The 21,546-nt window shown below is 42.5% G+C and overlaps 1 protein-coding gene across 1 annotated transcript in view; it reads right to left on the bottom strand.

Moving 5' to 3' along the window:
- The window catches only part of LOC126209770 (gephyrin), a 133,964-nt gene that overhangs the window by 68,915 nt on the left and 43,503 nt on the right, over positions 1 to 21,546 (bottom strand). Inside the window, exon 2 of the mRNA XM_049938896.1 lies at positions 11,049 to 11,182. Within this exon, the coding sequence (XP_049794853.1) occupies positions 11,049 to 11,182 (134 nt within the window). The remainder of the gene's footprint in view (positions 1 to 11,048; positions 11,183 to 21,546) is intronic.

The raw sequence follows: 21,546 nt of genomic DNA, 5'->3' as shown, positions 1-21,546 counted from the left end.
CCTGAAGTGATTAAGGGAAATCACGGAAAACCTAAATCAGGATGGCCGGAGACGGGATTGAACCGTCGTCCTCCCGAATGCGAGTCCAGTGTGCTAACCACTGCGCCACCTCGCTCGGTATGTTACAGGATTTGTCATGGTAATACAGTGCAATTCAGTAGCTCAAAATATACATACATGTAGAATACATAACAAGCTTAATGATGGTAGGACAGGTTGTCTGCCATGGCCTCGATTAAGGAATCATCCCAGCATTTGCCTAAGTGATTTAGGAAAACCATGAAAAACCCAAATTGAGATGGCTGAACAGAGCAACTCCTTCCTCCTGAACAAGAGATCATACTCTTAACACTTTAGAAAGCATTCTATCAATGAAGCGTAAACAATGATCGGTATAAAATTCAGTAAAACTGTCTCAATCACAGCAGATGTTCATTTGGCAACTGGTTTCGGTCTACAATAGATGTCAACTGCCCCATACTCGTACGGATATTGCTCCATTCATCACCATCAGCTACCATCAAGGTGCTCACAGCCTGAAGATGGTCAAAAATATAGGCCGAAACAAGATGCCAAATAAATATCTGTTGCAATCGAGACTGTTTCACTGAATTTTAAGTCTCTTTCAGCTGCAATGCCTCATTCGGTTGACCCCTATGAGCCATCTGTGTAGATGTGGTGCCACTGTTCTTCAGGGCGTCTCAGATTTGTTGTGTCCAATGCTGTAGCTCTCATTATTAATTTATCTGTTTCATTCTTTTTATTATTGTCCATTATGTCTAGTTTGCATTGTAGTTGAGGAAGCTTAACTGAAGAGAGAGAAAAAATAAATTCTTCAGCATCAACTTTTGCAAAGCACACATAGTCCTCCAGTTTCATTTTAGGCTCTTCTATTTGCAGGTGTTACCAGCAGCACTATCAGGTTATTTGCTGATGATGATGCTGTCTGCAGGAAAGTGGTATTGGGCAATCTTAAGGAAATCATAAACATCTGGAGAAAATTTCCAACAGGTTTAATGAATGGCAGATCTCCTTATGTGGATAAATGCAAGATAATGTCTATAACAGAGGGAAAGAACCCAACAGCATCTGAATATAAGGCAAGGGCAAACATCTGCAGTGGGATGGACACGTAAAGTGAGACAGTGAATGAAAGACTTAGATTTGTTTTGTACAGTTCTGGGAAAGTGCAGTGCATCAGTAAATGAATTTGCATGCAAGACACTTATGTGACTAATTCTAGAGTATCACCCCAGTATTAGGAGTCATTACTGCATACACACACTAACAGACATCGAAAAAATTCAGAGAGGTGTTGCTAAGATCACAACAGGTTGTTATATCCCATATTAAAGTGTAACAGAGATGCTCAAGAGATCTAAAAGAGATTGTTTGGAAGAAAGGCTGCATCGTTCTACAAACAGGTGCTGAATTCTATTAACAAGAGAGACCTCTTGTACGGGGTGACAAGATTCCATAAAAAAAAAAAGATAGTTATTTTCAGCATCCACTTTGTATCAATACTGATCTAATCTATCTAAGCATGCATCCTCACAAAGAGAGAACCATCGAAACTCCAGGCATCCAAAATGAAATTCCTTAGATCCACCATCAAAAAGACTATCAAAGGGAATTGTCCAATCCAACATCCCAAAACCTACCCTGAAATTTTTCACACAAAAAAATGAAGCAAAATAAATGCACTGACAAAATTGTAACTGCCAAGGCAAACTGCAAGAATTTAAAAAAAAAATGTTAAAGTTACTCTTTTTTCCCCACACAAAAACAATTTATAACAGCAGTCTGTATGACCCTTCCTGTCTAGTATGCAAATCAGCGAATAAGTAGACGCAACCGTGACAAGAGAATGTAGCGCCACATAGTGTGAAATCCAAAGTGCCCACTTCCAAATTTTAAGCACTTAAGCCACACCAAAAAGCCTGAAATCATCAATTTTTTGAATAACTTGCAGTTCATATCGACAGTTAAACGGTTGCAGATGAGATTGTTACACAAGTGACTAGCAGAAGGAAGAAAATCAAGGCAGTGTATGATGTTAGATTACAAACGATTTCCGTCAGTCGAGACTTTTAATTTGTTGATGTTAAATATTTTATAACAATTCATGTAGCACACTTCTTATGATAGGTTTTGAATAATGTATATTTCACCAACAATGAAACAGTTCCTTTTTTAGTCTCTGTAGTCATCACAAAAATGTGAAGTGTCTACTGGACACTGAAAACAAATATTTTCCTTATACCAGGCACACCTGATAAAAGAAAAATTATTAATGTATTCATCAATTCACACTCATTACTACTTTAATTCATACAGAACTGGAATTGAATAAGAAACAGTCATGGCCATTGTTCTGCATGTTGTGCTACATACCAGGCATCCTTGATGAAATTTGCAAAATGTGGTGATGCAAACTCACAGTGCAGAAAGAAGTTAAGAATACTGTTCTGTTGATAAACCATAAATGACAAAGAGCTAATAGAAATAGTATTGTTTGATCACACTATCAGTTCCAGGTGAAATCTGAATTATATAATCAGTCTTTTTATCCTCCTCCTGAGGGCAATGGCTTTGTACAAAAGTAACGAATTATTTTCCACAAATGGTAACAAGATGTTTCAGATGAAAAACTCCAATTTATTCTCTCCCATTTTTCCGGATTTTGCTACATGAGTTACAATATTTTTGCAAGTAAACAGTCTTTTTTTTTGGGTCATAATTTGGTTTGATGTTCCTGAAGACAGATATAAAGCTGCGGAAACAGTAATCCACTGATACTTATCACTGACACTGTTGTATAATAGATGACTGCACATGCAAATCTGTCTTCTTTTTGCTGAAAATGAGAATATGCGGTTTGCACGCATTTCTTGCACGAAACATGACTGACTTTCGGGTTGTTTGGGGGGAGGAGACCAGACAGCGACGTCATCGGACTCATGGGCTTAGGGAAGGACGGGGAAGGGAGTCGGCCATGTCCTTTCAAAGGAACCATCCCGGTATTTGCCTGGAGCGATTTAGGGAAATCACAGAAAACCTACATCGGGATGGCTAGACGCAGGATTGAACCATCGTCCTCCCGAATGTGAGTCCAGACTGACTGTCCTTATACACATAATTTTATTGATAACAAGAAGCTTCATCTTCCCGTCAGTCACAAATGTTTTTATAGTAATACCTATTAATGACATCTTCTCTACGCATTTAATTGAGGTAAACTTCATAATTTTCTGACTTCCTATTCCGTACATTGTCCTGAATCTATTCAATCAGGGTGAAGAAGCCTGGAAATCAGTAATGTCTCACTGGCAATTCAGAGCATCCACTCTCATAGATCTTCTTAAGTAATGATGCACTGACTGTCATGAGCAGTTCTAAATCTTTCAAATAGTTCTTATTTTAGACTTCCTTGAGTTTCATTTTGACACATACTTAGTGTAAATCTTTCTTCCATTTACAGATTTCATGTTCACATCTCATGTAATGAAACCAGCTTTGCACACTGCTTTGCTCAACCAAAAAATTTACTGCCTTTTCGTTTTCACTGTAACTATTACTGTGCACGTTTCCTTCGGGCTTGGAAGATACGCCATTTTTGTTCTGGACTTTAACTAGCACAATAATCATCATTCGAGCCACAGTTCACAGCATCATTTAAGACATTTCCTATTCCTTCTTATGTTCCCACAATTTCTAATGAAATTTCGACATTATTTAAATGAATGTCCGAAAAGTTAACTAATAAATAACACATGGGCAGGTCTTCAGGAGAAGTAAGTGATTTTGATTGCATACCACATTCTTCGTATTTCACCTTTGTAAGACTGAAAACATTAATTGGATTCCACGTTACTGTGAAACTCTAGAACCTTAATAAACATAGAATCTCTTAGCAAGTACACAAGAAGAAATCACAAAGGAAATTAATTCAGTTTTATCTCCATTTTAACATTTAGCAACACCACAAAGGCAACTTGTTATTATTGTGGATATTTAACGAGTTGCAAATACAATTAAATAGTAACTGCATCAGTCGGTTCCTTCTGGAGATGACGATACACTGGTCCTGCAGTAAAACGGAAGACATCCACCCTTCTCAAATCCAGCCAGTTTCCTGAAAATCTTAAAAGGAGCTTACGTGGACAAGTCCCAGTTCCACCACCATTTTATGGGTTGTGTAAGATCCATAGGGAAAGGGTTCTACTTCGCACCACTGTAAGCAATATAGGAGCCCCAACATATTACCTATTAAAACATTTGGCTCCTCTTCTGAGTCCTTTGTATTAGTGAGTTTCAATGTGGTCTCTTTGTTCATGCAAGTATCTGTGGTGGATTCATTACAATTTATAGAAGCTAAGCTGGAGGAGAACATCTTAGATCTATTCAGACATATGCTTACCTGGACTCACTTTTTATTTAATGAACAAAATTTTGAAAAAATGATGGTGTTTCTGTAGTTAGCCCTTTGTCTCCCATAGTAGCTAGCCTTTTTATGGAAGACTTCAAGGAAAAATCAGTCAGCAGCATTGCAACCTAAATGTTTTTGAAGATATGCGGATGATACCTCTTTAGTGTGGCCATATGAGGAAGCAATGCTTCCCGCATTTTTGGAATACCTTAACACCCTCCATCCGAGCATTTGTTTCGCCATGGAAATGGAGATAAATGGAGACCTCCCATTCTGACATCCTAGTCTGCAAACAAGAAGAGGAGGAGGAGGAGGAAATTAGTGTTTAACGTCCCGTCGACAACGAGGTCATTAGAGACGGAGCGCAAGCTCGGGTGAGGGAAGGATGGGGAAGGAAATCGGCCGTGCCCTTTCAAAGGAACCATCCCGGCATTTGCCTGAAGCGATTTAGGGAAATCACGGAAAACCTAAATCAGGATGGCCGGAGACGGGATTGAACCGTCGTCCTCCCGAATGCGAGTCCAGTGTGCTAACCACTGCGCCACCTCGCTCGGTACAAACAAGAAGACATTTCCTTTGGTCACAGTGTGTTTTGTAAACAAACTCACATTGACCAATGCTTACGAGATATGAGCTGCCATCACCCACATCAATGTAGTGGCATATTACGAACTCTCGTACATAAGGCAAGAGTTATTTCAGATGCAGAGATCTTATCAGCTGAGCTTAGGCGTCTTCGCTAAAAACGGGTGATCTGATAAACAGATTCCTAACTTATTTCAACCTGCATGCACTAAACATGAAGAACAGCCAGAAGAGACAAAGATCTCCATGAAGATGGTTTTTCTACCCTATGATGGTGACGTTTAAGAAACATGAAATAAAACATGTCCTCTGCTCTCCAGCGCAAGTGCAAACAATGCTAAGTTCCGCTACAGACAACCTATGTCTCAGGAGACCAGGGATGTATAAAATACTGTGCCAGAGTGGGAAATTATACATTGGCTGGATGTGTTGTACTTTTAAGGATAGGTGCACTGAGCACAGATGTCACACCAGATAGGGTCAGCTAGAAAAGTCTGCTGTTGTTGAACACTGTCTTGATACAGGACACAGCGAGAGAAAGATCCTTTCATCCGCTGCCATGCACTGGGACTCCATCATTAAATAAACAGTCAAAATACATATATGTAATGAACTGAGTAATAGAGACATGAGATTTCAACTCAGCAAAACACAGGAATCAGCACTGGCGTTAATAAGGTGTTATCGGCCCAGGACCAATGAATCTGAGTCAACACAGATAGGGAATCGGAGTCCACACACTTAAACTGGATGCCAACACACTGGGCCGTGACCTGCAGCTCCGCTTTTCCTGTGTCGCACATGCAAAGACTCCAGCAGGGGGGCACTGGATGACAACATGCTCTCTGATTTGTCTACAATGATGTTATAGCCCCACCCCTTGGCACTTTTCTAGTGAGCCAGCTTATATATTGGTGAGCCACTGTAGCAAATGTCAGTAAGTACCTGAAGATGACAGGCAGCTGCCTCATTGAAATATAGTGCAGCTGCCACAACATTATCCAAGGCAACACCTATGAACCAGTGAAGCAGTTATTATGCCAGGTAAGTCTGAAACAGCATGCCTTTACTGTTGAAAATGGACAAATTAACATAGAGTTCTGAAACCTCGGTTTTCACCGTTTAGCACTGACTGGTCATAATGCCCAAATTGTGGTACGATCCTCAATTGCAACTTGATTTTTGAGAAGAGTTTCAAACAATAAGAATCAGTAGCAGAATATTGGTGATTATTTTTTGTAGTACTTAGTCACTTATCATTTTTTGAGAAAAGTAGCCAATAGTGAGTACATTAAGTTTTCTTTTATTTACCTATTTAATTTTATATTTTGATTCTACGTATATTGAAACTGAGGGAGCCTTTCAGTTTCCACATTTATTATAGGAAATAATACAAATAAAAAAACAAAACATCGGTTATTTCAGAAACCGTTATTTTGAGTGATTTTAACAGTCAGGTTAAAGTGGCATAAAAAAATTTATATAACTGAAAATTGGTTGTTTCAGCAATAACCACCATCCCTAGGAAGACCTTTCCATTTGAGGCCACTGCTGCAGCATATATACAACATAGTGTAACTCCAATGCGGATATGTAAGCACTGACATTAGTGTGGCATTCATGTCTTTCCAATGTGTGTGCACTAGATGTGGAAACGTGAACTATGGTTACATAATTACCAAATGCATCCTAACAGGACCAATGTGCTGGTGTTCTTTTCTTGGCTGCCAAAGGACTAACACCAGGAGACATCCATCGAAGAATGAATAATGTGTGTAGGGCAGCATGCCAGTTGAAAACCACTATTGTGGTCCATGAAAACTGTAACAAGCAGTGTTGCTGTTTCTTGATAACATACATCCCCAAATCGCAAATGTTGTAGGGCAGAAGCTACACCAAATCAAGTGAGACACACTTGAACTTCCACCCTATAGTCCGGATCTCTTTGCGTGCTATTATCACATCTTCAGTCCCTTAAAAAAGGTCTCAAAGGGCCAACAATTCCCGTTTGACAAGGATGCACAGCAGGTAGTTATGGACTTCTTTACGCAGCAGGACTCAGTGTTTTACCAACGGATATCTTGAACCTGGTGTGTCAGTGGGATGATTTCCTCACACCAATGTTATCTTGTTGGTTCATTGATTCTGGAATGTATGGCCTTCAAATGGAAACTTTTTGATTGCCCCATACACATGAACAGAGGAAAGTGGAAGCACCTCATTAACAGTATTTGGAGAACTGGAATTGTATGATCATGATGATGCCATGTACAGCCACATACAGACAGTACATCTACCCTTGCCCAATGCATAAATACAATTACTACTGCTACTGCTACTGCTACTGCTACTGCTACTACTACTACTACTACTACTACTACTACTACTACGTGATCAGGCCCAGTGGACCGCACGCATCTACAAGTTTCCTCCACTGTATTCTGTCCATTGCTGCTATCCGCCATTCGTCCACATCTATTGACACTTGATTTAAATCCTCATGGAGTCCATCCCTCCAAGGCTTCTTGAGTCTCCCTGGCAGTCTCTTTCCTGTAGGTGTGAAATCCAGGAGCTTCCGAGGCCATCTGTGATCCTCCATCCGGGCCACATGGCCGGCCCACTGCATTCGTTTGGCTTTGACAGTTCCTGCTATGTTGGGCTGCTGGTATAGTTCCTCAAGCTCTTGGTTGTATCTGATCCTCCATTCCCCTGTACCTGCATCCAGAACCAGACCGAAGATCTTCCGAAATCCCCAGGGGACTTCGGCTAGAAGTACGCGGGTGGCGACCGCGGGGACCCGAGCTGAGTCTGACATTGCCTCCACTTACTTGTGTCAGCCTCCCTTGGCCAACTCTTGCTTTTTCGACCCCAACGGTATTAGGTTTCGAGGCCCGAGGGCGTCTTTCCAATTTTCTTATTCCTACTTATAACCCACCTCCTGAGGGGAGCCCACCCCTTTAGAAAAGCCAGCAGTCCTGTAAGCTGTGAGAGTAACACCGCAGGTTGGATGGGAGGCCAGCACCCTCTCTCCGTAAAAAATTAAACATGCTTTCAAGACTACAAGTAAGCATGAATACAATAGGACAGAAAATTGGGAAGATTGTTATAAAGTACACCCAGCCATGCACTCTATAGTGGCTACCATGATACCTGAGTAAGAATAAATAGCATGTGCAAGAACAGCTGTCAATGTGCCACTATTCAAGCCCAAATACAAGAGCAGTTCAAAAAGTGTCTAAACTTATTTTTTCAAAAAATGGAAAATCCAGGATGGAATGTAACAATATTATGAAAAGGAAAGTTGCTACTCAACAATCAGCAGAGACGCTGAGTCGCACAGAGGCACAGCAAAATGACTGTCACGAATAAAGCTTTCGGCCAGCAAGGCCTTCGTCAAAGACACACACACTCATGCAAATGCAACTCACACACATGACTGCAGTCTCAGGCAACAGAAACCACACTGTGAGCAGCAGCACCAGTGCGTGACGGGAGTAGCGACTGGGTGGGGGTAATGAGAATGCTGGGGTGGAGAGGGGGAGGGATAGTAGGGTAGGGGTGGCAGTCAGTGAAGTGCTGCAGGTTAGACGGAGGGCAGGGGAGAGGTGGGAAGGGGAGGGGGTTAGCGGAAAAGGAGAGAAGTAAAAGGACTGGGTGCAATGGTGTAATGAGGGCTGCGTAGTGCTGGAATGGGAACAGGGAAGGTACTGAATGGGTGAGGACGGTGACTAACAAAGGTTGAGACCAGGAGGGTCTTGCAGACCTGTCCCATACATCCTCCCACTACCACCTAATCCATTCTGGTCACAAACATCACCTATCCCATCAAAGGGAGGGCTACCTGTGAAACCAGTCATGCGATCTTCAAGCTAAACCAATACTGAGATACAGGCATGCACACTCTCATGTTTGTAGGCAGATGTAGTGCGCATGCCAGATTTTTTTCACGGCTGGAGACACAACTAGTTGCTGGCTAGCCATTGATGAGCGAAAACGTGTAACTGGTAGTCGTCAGTTTATTAGTTGTGGGCAAAATGACAGAAAAAGTGGAACAATATTACTGCAAAAAAATTTGCTTTAAGCTCGGTGTTTCTCAGTTGAAACAATCCACAAGATTCGACAGTTGTTTGGAGATGAAGCAATAGGTACCACACAGATAAAGCAGTGGTACAACTGCTTCAAAGATGGCCACACATCAGTGAAGAGTCAATAACATCCAGGTAGGCCCCTGAACATCCACAAATGGGGTTGTTATTGATCATGCCAGGAGCCTGGTGATGCAAGATAGATGAATGACAATCAGAGACCTTACAGATGAGGTTAAAATTAGTACTGAATCCATTCATTCCACTTTAACAGAACATCTGACCCTCACGATGATCTCAGTAAAATTTGTGCCAAAGTTGCTAACAAGTGAGCAGAAGCAACTTTGGAGATCACACAGGACATACTGGATACTGTGAACAGTAATCCCAACTTTCTAGACACAGTTATCATGGCAGATGAGTCTTAATTTTATGTGTACAACCCAGAAACAAAGTTCCAGTCATCACAATGGAAACATCCACCATCCACAAAATCCAAAAAAGCAAGGCAGGTCCGCAGCAATGTGAAAGTCATACTGATGTCTTTTTTGAATCACGAGTGTACCCCAAAAGGTACTGATGCCAACAAGGAGTACTATCAAGAGGTTCTGCATCACTTTCATTAAGCAGCCAGATGCAAATGGCCAGACTCATGGGCAGCAGACAGTTGGCACCTTCACCACGATAATGCATCCATTCATCTTTCTCAATAAATTTATAGCTTTTTGGTCAAACACAACATGGCTGTTGTTTGTCAGCGTCTCTGTTCCCCTGACCTAGCACAGAGTGACTTCTAGCTTTCCCCTAAACTGAAAGAGACTCTGAAAGGCACCAGAATTCACACCGAGGAAGACATTATGCAGAAATCGAAAGAACCACTGCACGTCATAACGAAAAAGGCGTAGCTGTGATGCTTCCAACTGTGGTAGCAGTGTTGGGAGAGGCGTGTAGAAGCTTAAAGGGACTACTTTCAAGGCGACTAGTGTCAAACCATTGTAACTGAATAAAGGCCGATTTTATAAATAAAAGTCTGATACTTTGTGAGTACCCCTCTTATATGTAACTGTATTGTCACAGTAACGACGTGATGTAAGAAAATGGTTTAAATGGCTCTGAGGACTATGGGACTTAACATCTGCGGTCATTAGTCCCGTAGAACTTAGAACTACTTAAACATAACTAACCTAAGGACATCACACACATCCATGCCCGAGGCAGGATTCGAACCTGCGACCATAGTAGCAGCACGGTTCCGGACTGAAGCGCCTAGAACCGCTCGGCCACAACGGCCGGCCTGTGATGTAAGAGAGTATGTCTTTCGACTCATCAAGTGACATGGTCTGAGAGTTATCTACAAAGTTATTACAGCACCTAACAAGATGTCTGACAAACTGTGTGTAGCTCTTCTTCAAATGTTCTCTATTCTCCTATTAACTCAACTTGGATCAGGTCTCAAACTGATGAGAAATACTTGAGGAGGAGGATTTTGCAAGTGATTTCATGAAAGGAAAATTTACACTTCCAATCAATAATTTCACAAAGTCTCAGCTCGCACTTGTTTTTCTAAAACTAGATTTATGTAGTTGTTCCATCTGAAATGGATTTGGTTTAGTATTCTTAGAAACTTGGCAGATACAACTGATTCCAGTACAACCAACCATCTATCTTATGAGGGTGACTGGCAGTCATTGCCCCAAATGTTGATAGTTTTTCTTACACTGAACAACAATTTTCCAGTAATTCAAAATCCTTATATTCAACAGCATTACCCACAAACAGCCTCAGGGAATTGCTAATAGTGCATTCACTCAACTTGGCAACTGTTTTGCTCTGCACCATTGCTCAAATAATAACAACAAATTAAAATCATTTCCATAAAAATGTTGAAATGTACTGGGCCAAAAACTGTGTGTTACATTTACAACCCTATTTGAGAAAATAATACTCACCATTATCCTATCCACTTCATCTGGGACAATGTCTTCTGCAAGAACATTACCATCAAGTAATTCACCGGATACTAATTTTTTCAAGTTGGGTCCACTCTCATCCTTTGCTAAGCCAGCACTGCAGCGGTCACTAACTGTAAACACAAATAAGCTGTAGTTTCCTTTCTTGCTCTGACATAACAGTAGTTCATATTAAGGTCGCAATAAGCCACCACTCAAACCAGCATTTTAACAGATTTTCTGGCCACTGGAGTGGAAAAAAGTCTTATTAAACTCAAATACATGCACAACATGCTCTAACTTTTGACTTGCAAGAAGTGGGACTGGTGCAGGAAAATTGGAAAGGAGGGACACGTAACTCAGAGACCCAGTTGATTAAGACCCTTGTGTATTAATCAGTGGTAGCTTACAGTGCAGTCTTGTATTTGTAAATGTGCTTGTCAGATCTATCTGTCAGCAACTTTCACAATTCATAATGTGCTATACACAGGAAGTAGTACATTTTGTCCCAAAATTAACTTTACAACTCTGATCGTGTGTATTTCAGAAATGGGGATAGGTACAAAGGTGCAGTTTGACACAATATTCACACATATCTAAAGTTTCATTTTTACAGCTTAATTATTGATACACTCCCCTCCCCATAGCAGATGGCACATGTGTGGAATGGTTTATAGTGACCAAGTCAAAGTTTTATAGAATTGATAGCTTTACACACAACTGGTTTGAACCACACTTCACAAACGGAATGTAAAAAGATGTGCTGAACAATGGAAGCAGTGCTGAACAGGTAGAAAATTTAAGTGAGTGGGGAGAAATCACAAAGGTAGTCCCAAAGGATTATGGATCTTCTGTTGTTCCTTATACATGTGAATGACCTTCCCCTTAACATTCAACAAGTAGAATTAGTACGTTTTGCAGACGATACTAGTGTTTTAATAAGTCCCATTAGAGAGAAAGCAACAGAAGAGATTATTAATGATATTTTTACAGATGATTATTAAGCGGCTATCTGAAAATGGAGTCTCCCTAAGGTTTGAGAAAGCACACTACATACAGTTCTATACAACAAACAGAGTCATACCAACACATGATGTAGCACATGAGCAGCAGTTAGTAAATAGGGAAGAATGCTCCAGTCTTTTTGGGCTCTACATATTGATGAAAACACTAACTGGAAGAAACAATTAAGTTCTGCTACTTTTCCTCTTCATATAATTGCTGATCTTGGAAATAAATGAGTCAACCTCCTGATGTATTTTGTATATTTCCACTCAGTAATGTCTTATAGAAGAAAAGAACTGATTGCCCAAAAGCGAGCACTAAGAGAAATATGTGGTGTTTACCCAAGGTCATCATGTAGAAACCTCTTCAAGGAGTTGAGCATTTTAACTGCACAATCATAACACACATATTCTCCAATGAAATTCACCATACATAATCCATCACAATTTGAGAAGAATAGTGATGTCTATGCATATACTGATATAGGAAAAAATTACCTTTATTACTCATTATTAAAACTGTCAGTGGTTCAGAAAGGAGTTCAATAAGCAGCAACAATTTTTTTACCATTTGTCCAATACTATAAAATGTCTGACAGGTAGCAAAACAAGTTTCAAATCTAACCTAAAATCATTTCTCCTGGACGGCATGTCCTATTCCATGGACGAATTTCTATTTACAAACTGGTAGCCTGTAGAAAAAAAAGAACACAGTCTTCAAGTATAATGGCATGAGTAGGACTAACTCGAAAAACCAGGTCCAGTGGAATTTCTGCACAGATTGCAGAAGCACACCCCAATAACGTCTGAGCATCAGACAGTGGTACACGAGGTTCAAGGAATCCAGATGTGCCATGAAGGGGATGAGTTCTGGGCACCCAAGCATGAGTGGTGCAGGTGTGGACCAAGTGCAACAGGTATTTATTCAAAGCATAAATAAACCAATCCATCAAATGTATAACAGTTGCAGCTACCACCTACCACACTGCACAGTGTGCTGCAAAAGAGACTGGAGATTCACACCTACAAGGTGCAGCCGCTGCATGTGCCTCAACCTGATGACAGGTCAAAGTGCAAAGCATTTGCAATTTATGTATTTAGTCACATCAATGATGCCCCAGACTATCTGCAGAAGGTGATATTCACGAATGAAGTGTGTCCGGGTATGTAAACTGACAGGATGTGCACAACAGTTTAAAGGTAAACATGCGGTGTGATCTGCTTCATGACTGTGTGGTGGCACTATTTTTCTTCGCAGACACATAAAGAAACTTGACCGCTTATCTGAACACGGAACAGTTTGTGTTTCCACATGTCGAAGAACTGCAAACCGACAACGTGCTGCAGCAGGATGGTGACCCTCTTCACTGGACCTCGATTAATATAAGGGCTTTGGCCAACACATTTCCAAGTCACTGAACTGGCACAGGAGGATCCATTTTCTGTCTCCCAAGGTCTCCAGACGAAACCCCATTACACTTTTCTTCTTTGCAGCTTTGTGAAAAATGATGGCTACCAGAACCCAGAAAGATTTCGCATCAGAGCAGCAATTGTACATGTTAACGAGGATGCGCTAAGCCACATAGGGGAGGAACTAGATATCACTTACATATCTTGTGTGCTACAGATTGAACTCTGTTAAACAGCTACTAAAATGTAAGGCAGGTACGAACATTATACCAAAAATATACCTTTTTAGCTATTTCTATATATGTGATCAAAGTTGCAAATATCATTTTGTAAAATCCTGCATTTATAGATGTAAGAAACAGTTTCCTTGAAAAATGCCACTGTAATCAAGTAAATGTTAAGCTATTAATAATAGAAAAATATCATTTTAAAAACAAAGATGATGTGACTTACCATACGAAAGCGCTGGCAGGTCGATAGAAACACAAACAGACACATACACACACACAAAATTCAAGCTTTCACAACAAACTGTTGCCTCATCAGGAAAGAGGGAAGGAGAGGGAAAGACGAAAGGAAGTGGGTTTTAAGGGAGAGGGTAAGGAGTCATTCCAATCCCGGGAGCGGAAAGACTTACCTTAGGGGGAAAAAAGGACGGGTATACACTCACACACACACACACATATCCATCCACACATATACAGACACAAGCAGACATATTTAAAGACAAAGAGTTTGGGCAGAGATGTCAGTCGAGGCGGAAGTGCAGAGGCAAAGATGATGTTGAATGACAGGTGAGGTATGAGTGGCGGCAACTTGAAATTAGCGGAGATTGAGGCCTGGTGGGTAACGGGAAGAGAGGATATATTGAAGAGCAAGTTCCCATCTCCGGAGTTCGGATAGGTTGGTGTTGGTGGGAAGTATCCAGATAACCTGGACGGTGCAACACTGTGCCAAGATGTGCTGGCCGTGCACCAAGGCATGTTTAGCCACAGGGTGATCCTCATTACCAACAAACACTGTCCGCCTGTGTCCATTCATGCGAATGGACAGTTTGTTGCTGGTCATTCCCACATAGAAAGCTTCACAGTGTAGGCAGGTCAGTTGGTAAATCATGTGGGTGCTTTCACATGTGGCTCTGCCTTTGATCGTGTACACCTTCCGGGTTACAGGACTGGAGTAGGTGGTGGTGGGAGGGTGCATGGGACAGGTTTTACACCGGGGGCAGTTACAAGGATAGGAGCCAGAGGGTAGGGAAGACACTCTTGGTGGAGTGGGGAGGATTTCATGAAGGATGGATCTCATTTCAGGGCAGGATTTGAGGAAGTCGTATCCCTGCTGGAGAGCCACATTCAGAGTCTGGTCCAGTCCCGGAAAGTATCCTGTCACAAGTGGGGCACTTTTGTGATTCTTCTGTGGGGGATTCTGGGTTTGAGGGGATGAGGAAGTGGCTCTGGTTATTTGCTTCTGTACCAGGTCGGGAGGGTAGTTGCGGGATGCGAAAGCTGTTGTCAGGTTGTTGGTGTAATGGTTCAGGGATTCCAGACTGGAGCAGATTCGTTTGCCACGAAGACCTACAGAACGTATCTCTGCCTACGTAGATCAACACCTTCAACCCATTACATGCAGTCTCCCATCCTTCATCAAAGACACCAACCACTTTCTCGAATGCCTGGAATCCTTACCCAATGTGTTACCCCCGGAAACCATCCTTGTAACCATTGATGCCACTTCCTTATACACAAATATTCCGCACGTCCAGGGCCTCGCTGCGATGGAGCATTTCCTTTCACGCCGATCACCTGCCACCCTACCTAAAACCTCTTTCCTCATCACCTTAGCCAGCTTCATCCTGACCCACAACTTCTTCACTTTTGAAGGCCAGACATACCAACAATTAAAGGGAACAGCCATGGGTACCAGGATGGCCCCCTCGTACGCCAACCTATTCATGGGTCGCTTAGAGGAAGCCTTCTTGGTTACCCAGGCCTGCCAACCCAAAGTTTGGTACAGATTTATTGATGACATCTTCATGATCTGGACTCACAGTGAAGAAGAACTCCAGAATTTCCTCTCTAACCTCAACTCCTTTGGTTCCATCAGATTCACCTGGTCCTACTCCAAATCCCATGCCACTTTCCTTGACGTTGACCTCCACCTGTCCAATGGCCAGCTTCACACGTACGTCCGTCAACATCAATTCCACCAACAAGCAACAGTACCTCCATTCCACAGCTGCCACCCATTCCACATCAAACGGTCCCTTCCCTATAGCCTAGGTCTTCGTGGCAAACGAATCTGCTCCAGTCTGGAATCCCTGAACCATTACACCAACAACCTGACAACAGCTTTCGCATCCCGCAACTACCCTCCCGACCTGGTACAGAAGCAAATAACCAGAGCCACTTCCTCATCCCCTCAAACCCAGAATCTCCCACAGAAGAACCACAAAAGTGCCCCACTTGTGACAGGATACTTTCCGGGACTGGACCAGACTCTGAATGTGGCTCTCCAGCAGGGATACGACTTCCTCAAATCCTGCCCTGAAATGAGATCCATCCTTCATGAAATCCTCCCCACTCCACCAAGAGTGTCTTTCCGCCGTCCACCTAACCTTCGTAGCCTGTTAGTTCATCCCTATGAAATCCCCAAACCACCTTCCCTACCCTCTGGCTCCTATCCTTGTAACCGCCCCCGGTGTAAAACCTGTCCCATGCACCCTCCCACCACCACCTACTCCAGTCCTGTAACCCGGAAGGTGTACACGATCAAAGGCAGAGCCACATGTGAAAGCACCCACATGATTTACCAACTGACCTGCCTACACTGTGAAGCTTTCTATGTGGGAATGACCAGCAACAAACTGTCCATTCGCATGAATGGACACAGGCAGACAGTGTTTGTTGGTAATGAGGATCACCCTGTGGCTAAACATGCCTTGGTGCACGGCCAGCACATCTTGGCACAGTGTTGCACCGTCCGGGTTATCTGGATACTTCCCACTAACACCAACCTGTCAGAACTCCGGAGATGGGAACGTGCCCTTCAATATATCCTCTCTTCCCGTTACCCACCAGGCCTCAATCTCCGCTAATTTCAAATTGCCGCCACTCATACCTCACCTGTCATTCAACATCATCTTTGCCTCTGCACTTCCGCCTCGACTGACATCTCTGCCCAAACTCTTTGTCTTTAAATATGTCTGCTTGTGTCTGTATATGTGTGGATGGATATGTGTGTGTGTGTGAGTGTATACCCGTCCTTTTTTCCCCCTAAGGTAAGTCTTTCCGCTCCCGGGATTGGAATGACTCCTTACCCTCTCCCTTAAAACCCACTTCCTTTCGTCTTTCCCTCTCCTTCCCTCTTTCCTGATGAGGCAACAGTTTGTTGTGAAAGCTTGAATTTTGTGTGTATGTATGTGTCTGTTTGTGTTTCTATCGACCTGCCAGCGCTTTCGTATGGTAAGTCACATCATCTTTGTTTTTAAATATATTTTTCCCACGTGGAATGTTTCCCTCTATTATATTGATATCATAGAAAAATATCAGCTATTTAATGGAACTGAGGAAGCAGCATCTTTCTCATTGATTCACTCAAATTTAGATTGTGTGTGAACAGTAATAAGCAATACAATGGTAGTTTATTGTTAATACAGCATACAGAAAAAAGTTTTTATGATGTCTTTGTCTCATGTTGATGTATGCCTCAACTCGGTCCATATTTCTGTAGTTTACCCATCCTGATGTAAGCTACAGAACACTGTTAATGAATAAATGACCACAAGAGTGGTACCAGAGAGAGTAAGAGGTTAAAGGAAGTACCATGCCCGACCTCCAATATTTCTGACAGTTCCCATCACCTTCATCTCTTGGCTCTGTCTGACTATCCCAATTTAGGTTTCATACACAATTTCAGGCAAATTATTGAATGTTTCCTAAAAAATAGTACATCCAAATTACATTACATTCAGAAAAATGAATCAAAATGAAGATCACTTTCTGGAACTGGATGGAAAAGAGTTGGAAAGAGTTAAATTTACAAAACTTAAAGGAATGTATGTTGATGAAGACAAACTGGAAAGACCATGTAACAAAACTCTCGCAGAGACTCAGTTCAGCATGTTTTAATCAGAGAATCGTTTCGAAAGTATGTACCTCAAATGATCACTTTCAGCCTCTTGTAGCTTATGGAAAAGTTTTCTGGGGTAAAACTAATAGCCGATTAAAAGAAATTTTTAATTACAGGAAAGGGCTATTTGAATCTAGTCATGTTGAGCTAGAAGGGCTCACTGCGAGCCCCTATTTAATAAGTTGTGTTTGCTTACTGTACCTTCCCTACACGCAAACAAAGGGTGTTATTGACAAGAGCTAACTTGGATACCTCCAAACCAATAGTTATTACCATAGTTCTACCACTTCCAACTGAGGGTGCCTCTATGTAGAACAACACATACTCATCATGTAATGAACCACTTTGGTTTCATTCCTTACAGTGTTCTGGCAACATACATAAAGAGATCGGAGAAGGAAATGGCTTTTACAGCAGATGGAAAAACATTTCTTGTTGAGAAATGTTTATATCGTGTATGTTAGTTTAAAGAAATACTAGGCCCTTGTTTATTATGAGTGTGAATTTCTAAGAGACCAAACTGCTGAGGTCATCAGTTCCCTTGTTTATTGTTGAGTACTTTTTAATCTGGTATTAGGTTACCATCATATCTGTCTGTGTGTGTGTGTGTGTGTGTGTGTGTGTGTGTGTGTGTGTGTGTTTTGTTTGTTTGTGCAAGAATGTTTCTCCTGTTTTCTCCTTTTCAGATGCAATGCCATACATCTCCTCAAAGTAAGAAAGTGGTTGCAAGAAAAGTCATGATGGATGTACTGTTGTCAGGCTTCCATGTGTTTAAATGTTTTAGAAGTGGAACATACTGTGTTCACATGCTTATATTTCTCACAAATGTACAACAAAGTCTTGCGTTTTACTTATATCATTGATTTTCCTACTTGTGCATAACATAATCTGCTTTCGGTTAGGTACACGTGGTTTTCATTCCAGATCATATACTGAGTGAGGTTGCTAAGCCAGTGTTAATGCACTGGACTCGCATTTGGGAGGAACGGGATTCATACATCATCCTGTCATTCTGGTTGCTTTTTCATGGTTTTCCCAAGTTGTTAAGGTCAATGCTGGTATAGCTCCTTTTTTATGGCCATAAGGCCTGCCCTATCATCACCTAATCCTCTCCCACATTGTATATGTTTATGTACCTATATACTATTTCTGTGATGTATCTGACATCTCCTGTGTAGTTGTGCTAAATGGTCAAAGGATGAACAAATATATAAATAAAATAAATTCATCAAGGTCAAGCATGACGAACTATCCTAAAGCATATTGCATGTCAATGTGCAAGTGCATGTGCACCTTTAGAACTATTAACAATGTACAAAAAGACAGATCGCTATTTACCGTAAGGAAGACACATTAAATTGCAGGCAGGCACAATCAAAAGACACTTACATAAAGCTTTTGGCCACAGCCTTCATCAGAAAAACACACACACACACAAAATAGCAAGCAAGCAAGCACACACTATGCGCATGTGGCCACAAACTCCAGCATCTGGAGCCGGAATGCAGCTATCACATGGGATGCAAGCAGCAATCTGGAAGGGGAGGGGGAAAGGGAAGAGGAGGAGGAGGGGGAGGGTGAGGGGGAGAGGAGGGGGAGAGACAAGCACTGTCTGCTGTAGTGTGCAGGGACTTGAATGCCAACAGGCACAGTTTCTGAAGGTTTTGGGGCAGGGAGGTGGGGAAAAAAGGAACAAGAAAGGAGAGGAAAGAGGGGGGGGGGGGGCATGTGCATTGGAAAGACAGCAGCAAGTAAACAAGGTGGGAGAAGTGAATGGAGAGGAAACAACAGGACAGAGAGAATGGAAACTATTGAGAGGAGGGTGTGGGTACAGTATGTTACCATAAGTTGTGGCCGGGATAATTACAGGAGCAAAGAATGTGCTGTAAGGATAACTCGCATCTGCACAGTTCAGAAAAGCTGGTCATGTGGTGGATGGCCATTCATCCTGGTAGACAGCTGGTTGGTAGTCATACCAATAGAAAAATCTGTGCAGTGATTGTAGCAGAACTGGTAAATGACATGGGTGCTTTCACAGGTAGCCTGGACCCTGATGGGGTAGGATAAACCAGTGACAGAACTGGAATACGAAGTGCTGGGTGAGTGAATTGGGCAGGTCTTGCACCTGGGTCTTCCACAGGGATATGCTCCTTGTGGCAAGGGGTTGGGACCGGGAGTGGAATAAGAATGGACCAGGATGTTGTGGAGGATGTGGTTCAGTTGTTACAGTCCAGATGGTACTAGGTGACAAAGGGGACATTCCTTTTTGGCTGGTTCTTGGGGACAGTGGGAGAATTGGGGGTGTGACAGGAAATGGTATGGGAGAGCTGTTTGCATACCACGTCTAGGGGATAGTGCCTGCCTGTGAAGGCCTTAGTGAGATCTTCAGCACAGTGAGCAAGGGAGTTTTTGTCACTGCAGACACGCCATCCCCTGGTAGACAGGCTGTATGAGAGGAATTTTTGGGTGTATAAGGGATGACAACTGTCAAAATGCAGGTACTGTCGGTGGTTGGTAGATTTAATGCAGACAGAGGTGCAGATGGAGCCATCAGAGAGGAGGAGGTCAACATCTGCGAAGGTGGTGGCACACTAAGTTGAGGAGGACCACGTGAAGCAAATGAGAGAGGTGTTGAGATTGTGAAGGAAGGAAGATAGGGTGTCTTGGCCCTGAGTCCAGATCATGACGATATCATGAGTGAATCTGAACCAGACTAGGGGTTTAGTATTTTGTGAGCCTAGGAAGGTCTCCTCTAGATGGTCGGCAAAAAAGTTGGCATAGAAGGGTGTCATGCAGGTGCCGATGGCTGTGCACAGATTTGTTTATACACGTTCCATCCAAAGGAGAAGTATTTGTGGGTTAGGATAAAGTTAGCAAGGTGTACGAGGAATGAGGCAGTGGATCTGGAGTCTGAAGGACGTTGGGAAAGGATGCCCCATTGTAGCTGGTTACTGTGCCCCCACTGAAAGAATTTCAGCCCTCATTGACCAACACCTCCAACCAATTGCCCATAATCTAGCCTAGCACATCGAAGACACCAGCCACTTCCTTCACCATCTCTCCACCATCCCCACCCCTTTCCCTCATGGATCCCTACTCATCATTGTTGATGTCACCTCCCTATACACCAACATCCCTCACGCCCATGTAGTCTTACCGAAACTGAACACTACCTTTCCCAATGTCTTTCAGACTCCACTATCTCATTCCTCATACACCTTACCAACTTTATCCTAACCCACAACTACTTCTCCTTTGCACAGAAGGTATATAAACAAATCCAAATCCGCATGGCACACTCCTATGCCAACCTTTTTATGGGTCATATAGAGGTGGTCTTCCTAGCCTCCCAAAATGCCAAACCTCTAGTCTGGTTCAGGTTCATTCATGATATCGTCGTGATCTGGACTCAAGGCCAAGACACCCTATCTTCCTTCCTTCACAACCTCAACACCTTCTCTGCCATCCACTTCACTTGGTCGTCCTCTACCCAGCACGTCCCCTTCCTAGATGTTGACCTCCTCCTCTCCGATGGCTCCATCTGCACCTCTGTCCACATTAAACCCACCAACTACTAACAGTACCTGCATTTCAACAGCTGTCACCCCTTTCAACCAAAAAAATTAAAAATTCCCTCCCATACAGCCTAGCCACCCAGGGACAGTATATCTGCAGTTACAAGAACTCCCTTGTTCAGAATTCTGAGAGTCTCACCAAGGCCTTCACTGATGGGCATTATCACCCACACCCATTCTGCAAACAGATCTCCCATGCCATTTCCCATCACACCTCCAATCCTCTCACCACCCCAAGAACCAGCCACAAAGGAGTGTTCCCTTCATCACCCAGTACCACCTAGACTGGAACAACTGAACCACATCCTTTTACAGGGCTTTGATTACCTATAATCATGCCCTGAAATGAGGGACATCCTACCTTAGATACTCCCCATCCCT

Source organism: Schistocerca nitens, chromosome 10 (assembly GCF_023898315.1).
Source record: "Schistocerca nitens isolate TAMUIC-IGC-003100 chromosome 10, iqSchNite1.1, whole genome shotgun sequence".
Lineage (NCBI taxonomy): Eukaryota > Metazoa > Arthropoda > Insecta > Orthoptera > Acrididae > Schistocerca > Schistocerca nitens.
Note: the sequence above shows the minus strand (reverse complement) of the source record. Positions and strands in the feature narration are given on the sequence as shown.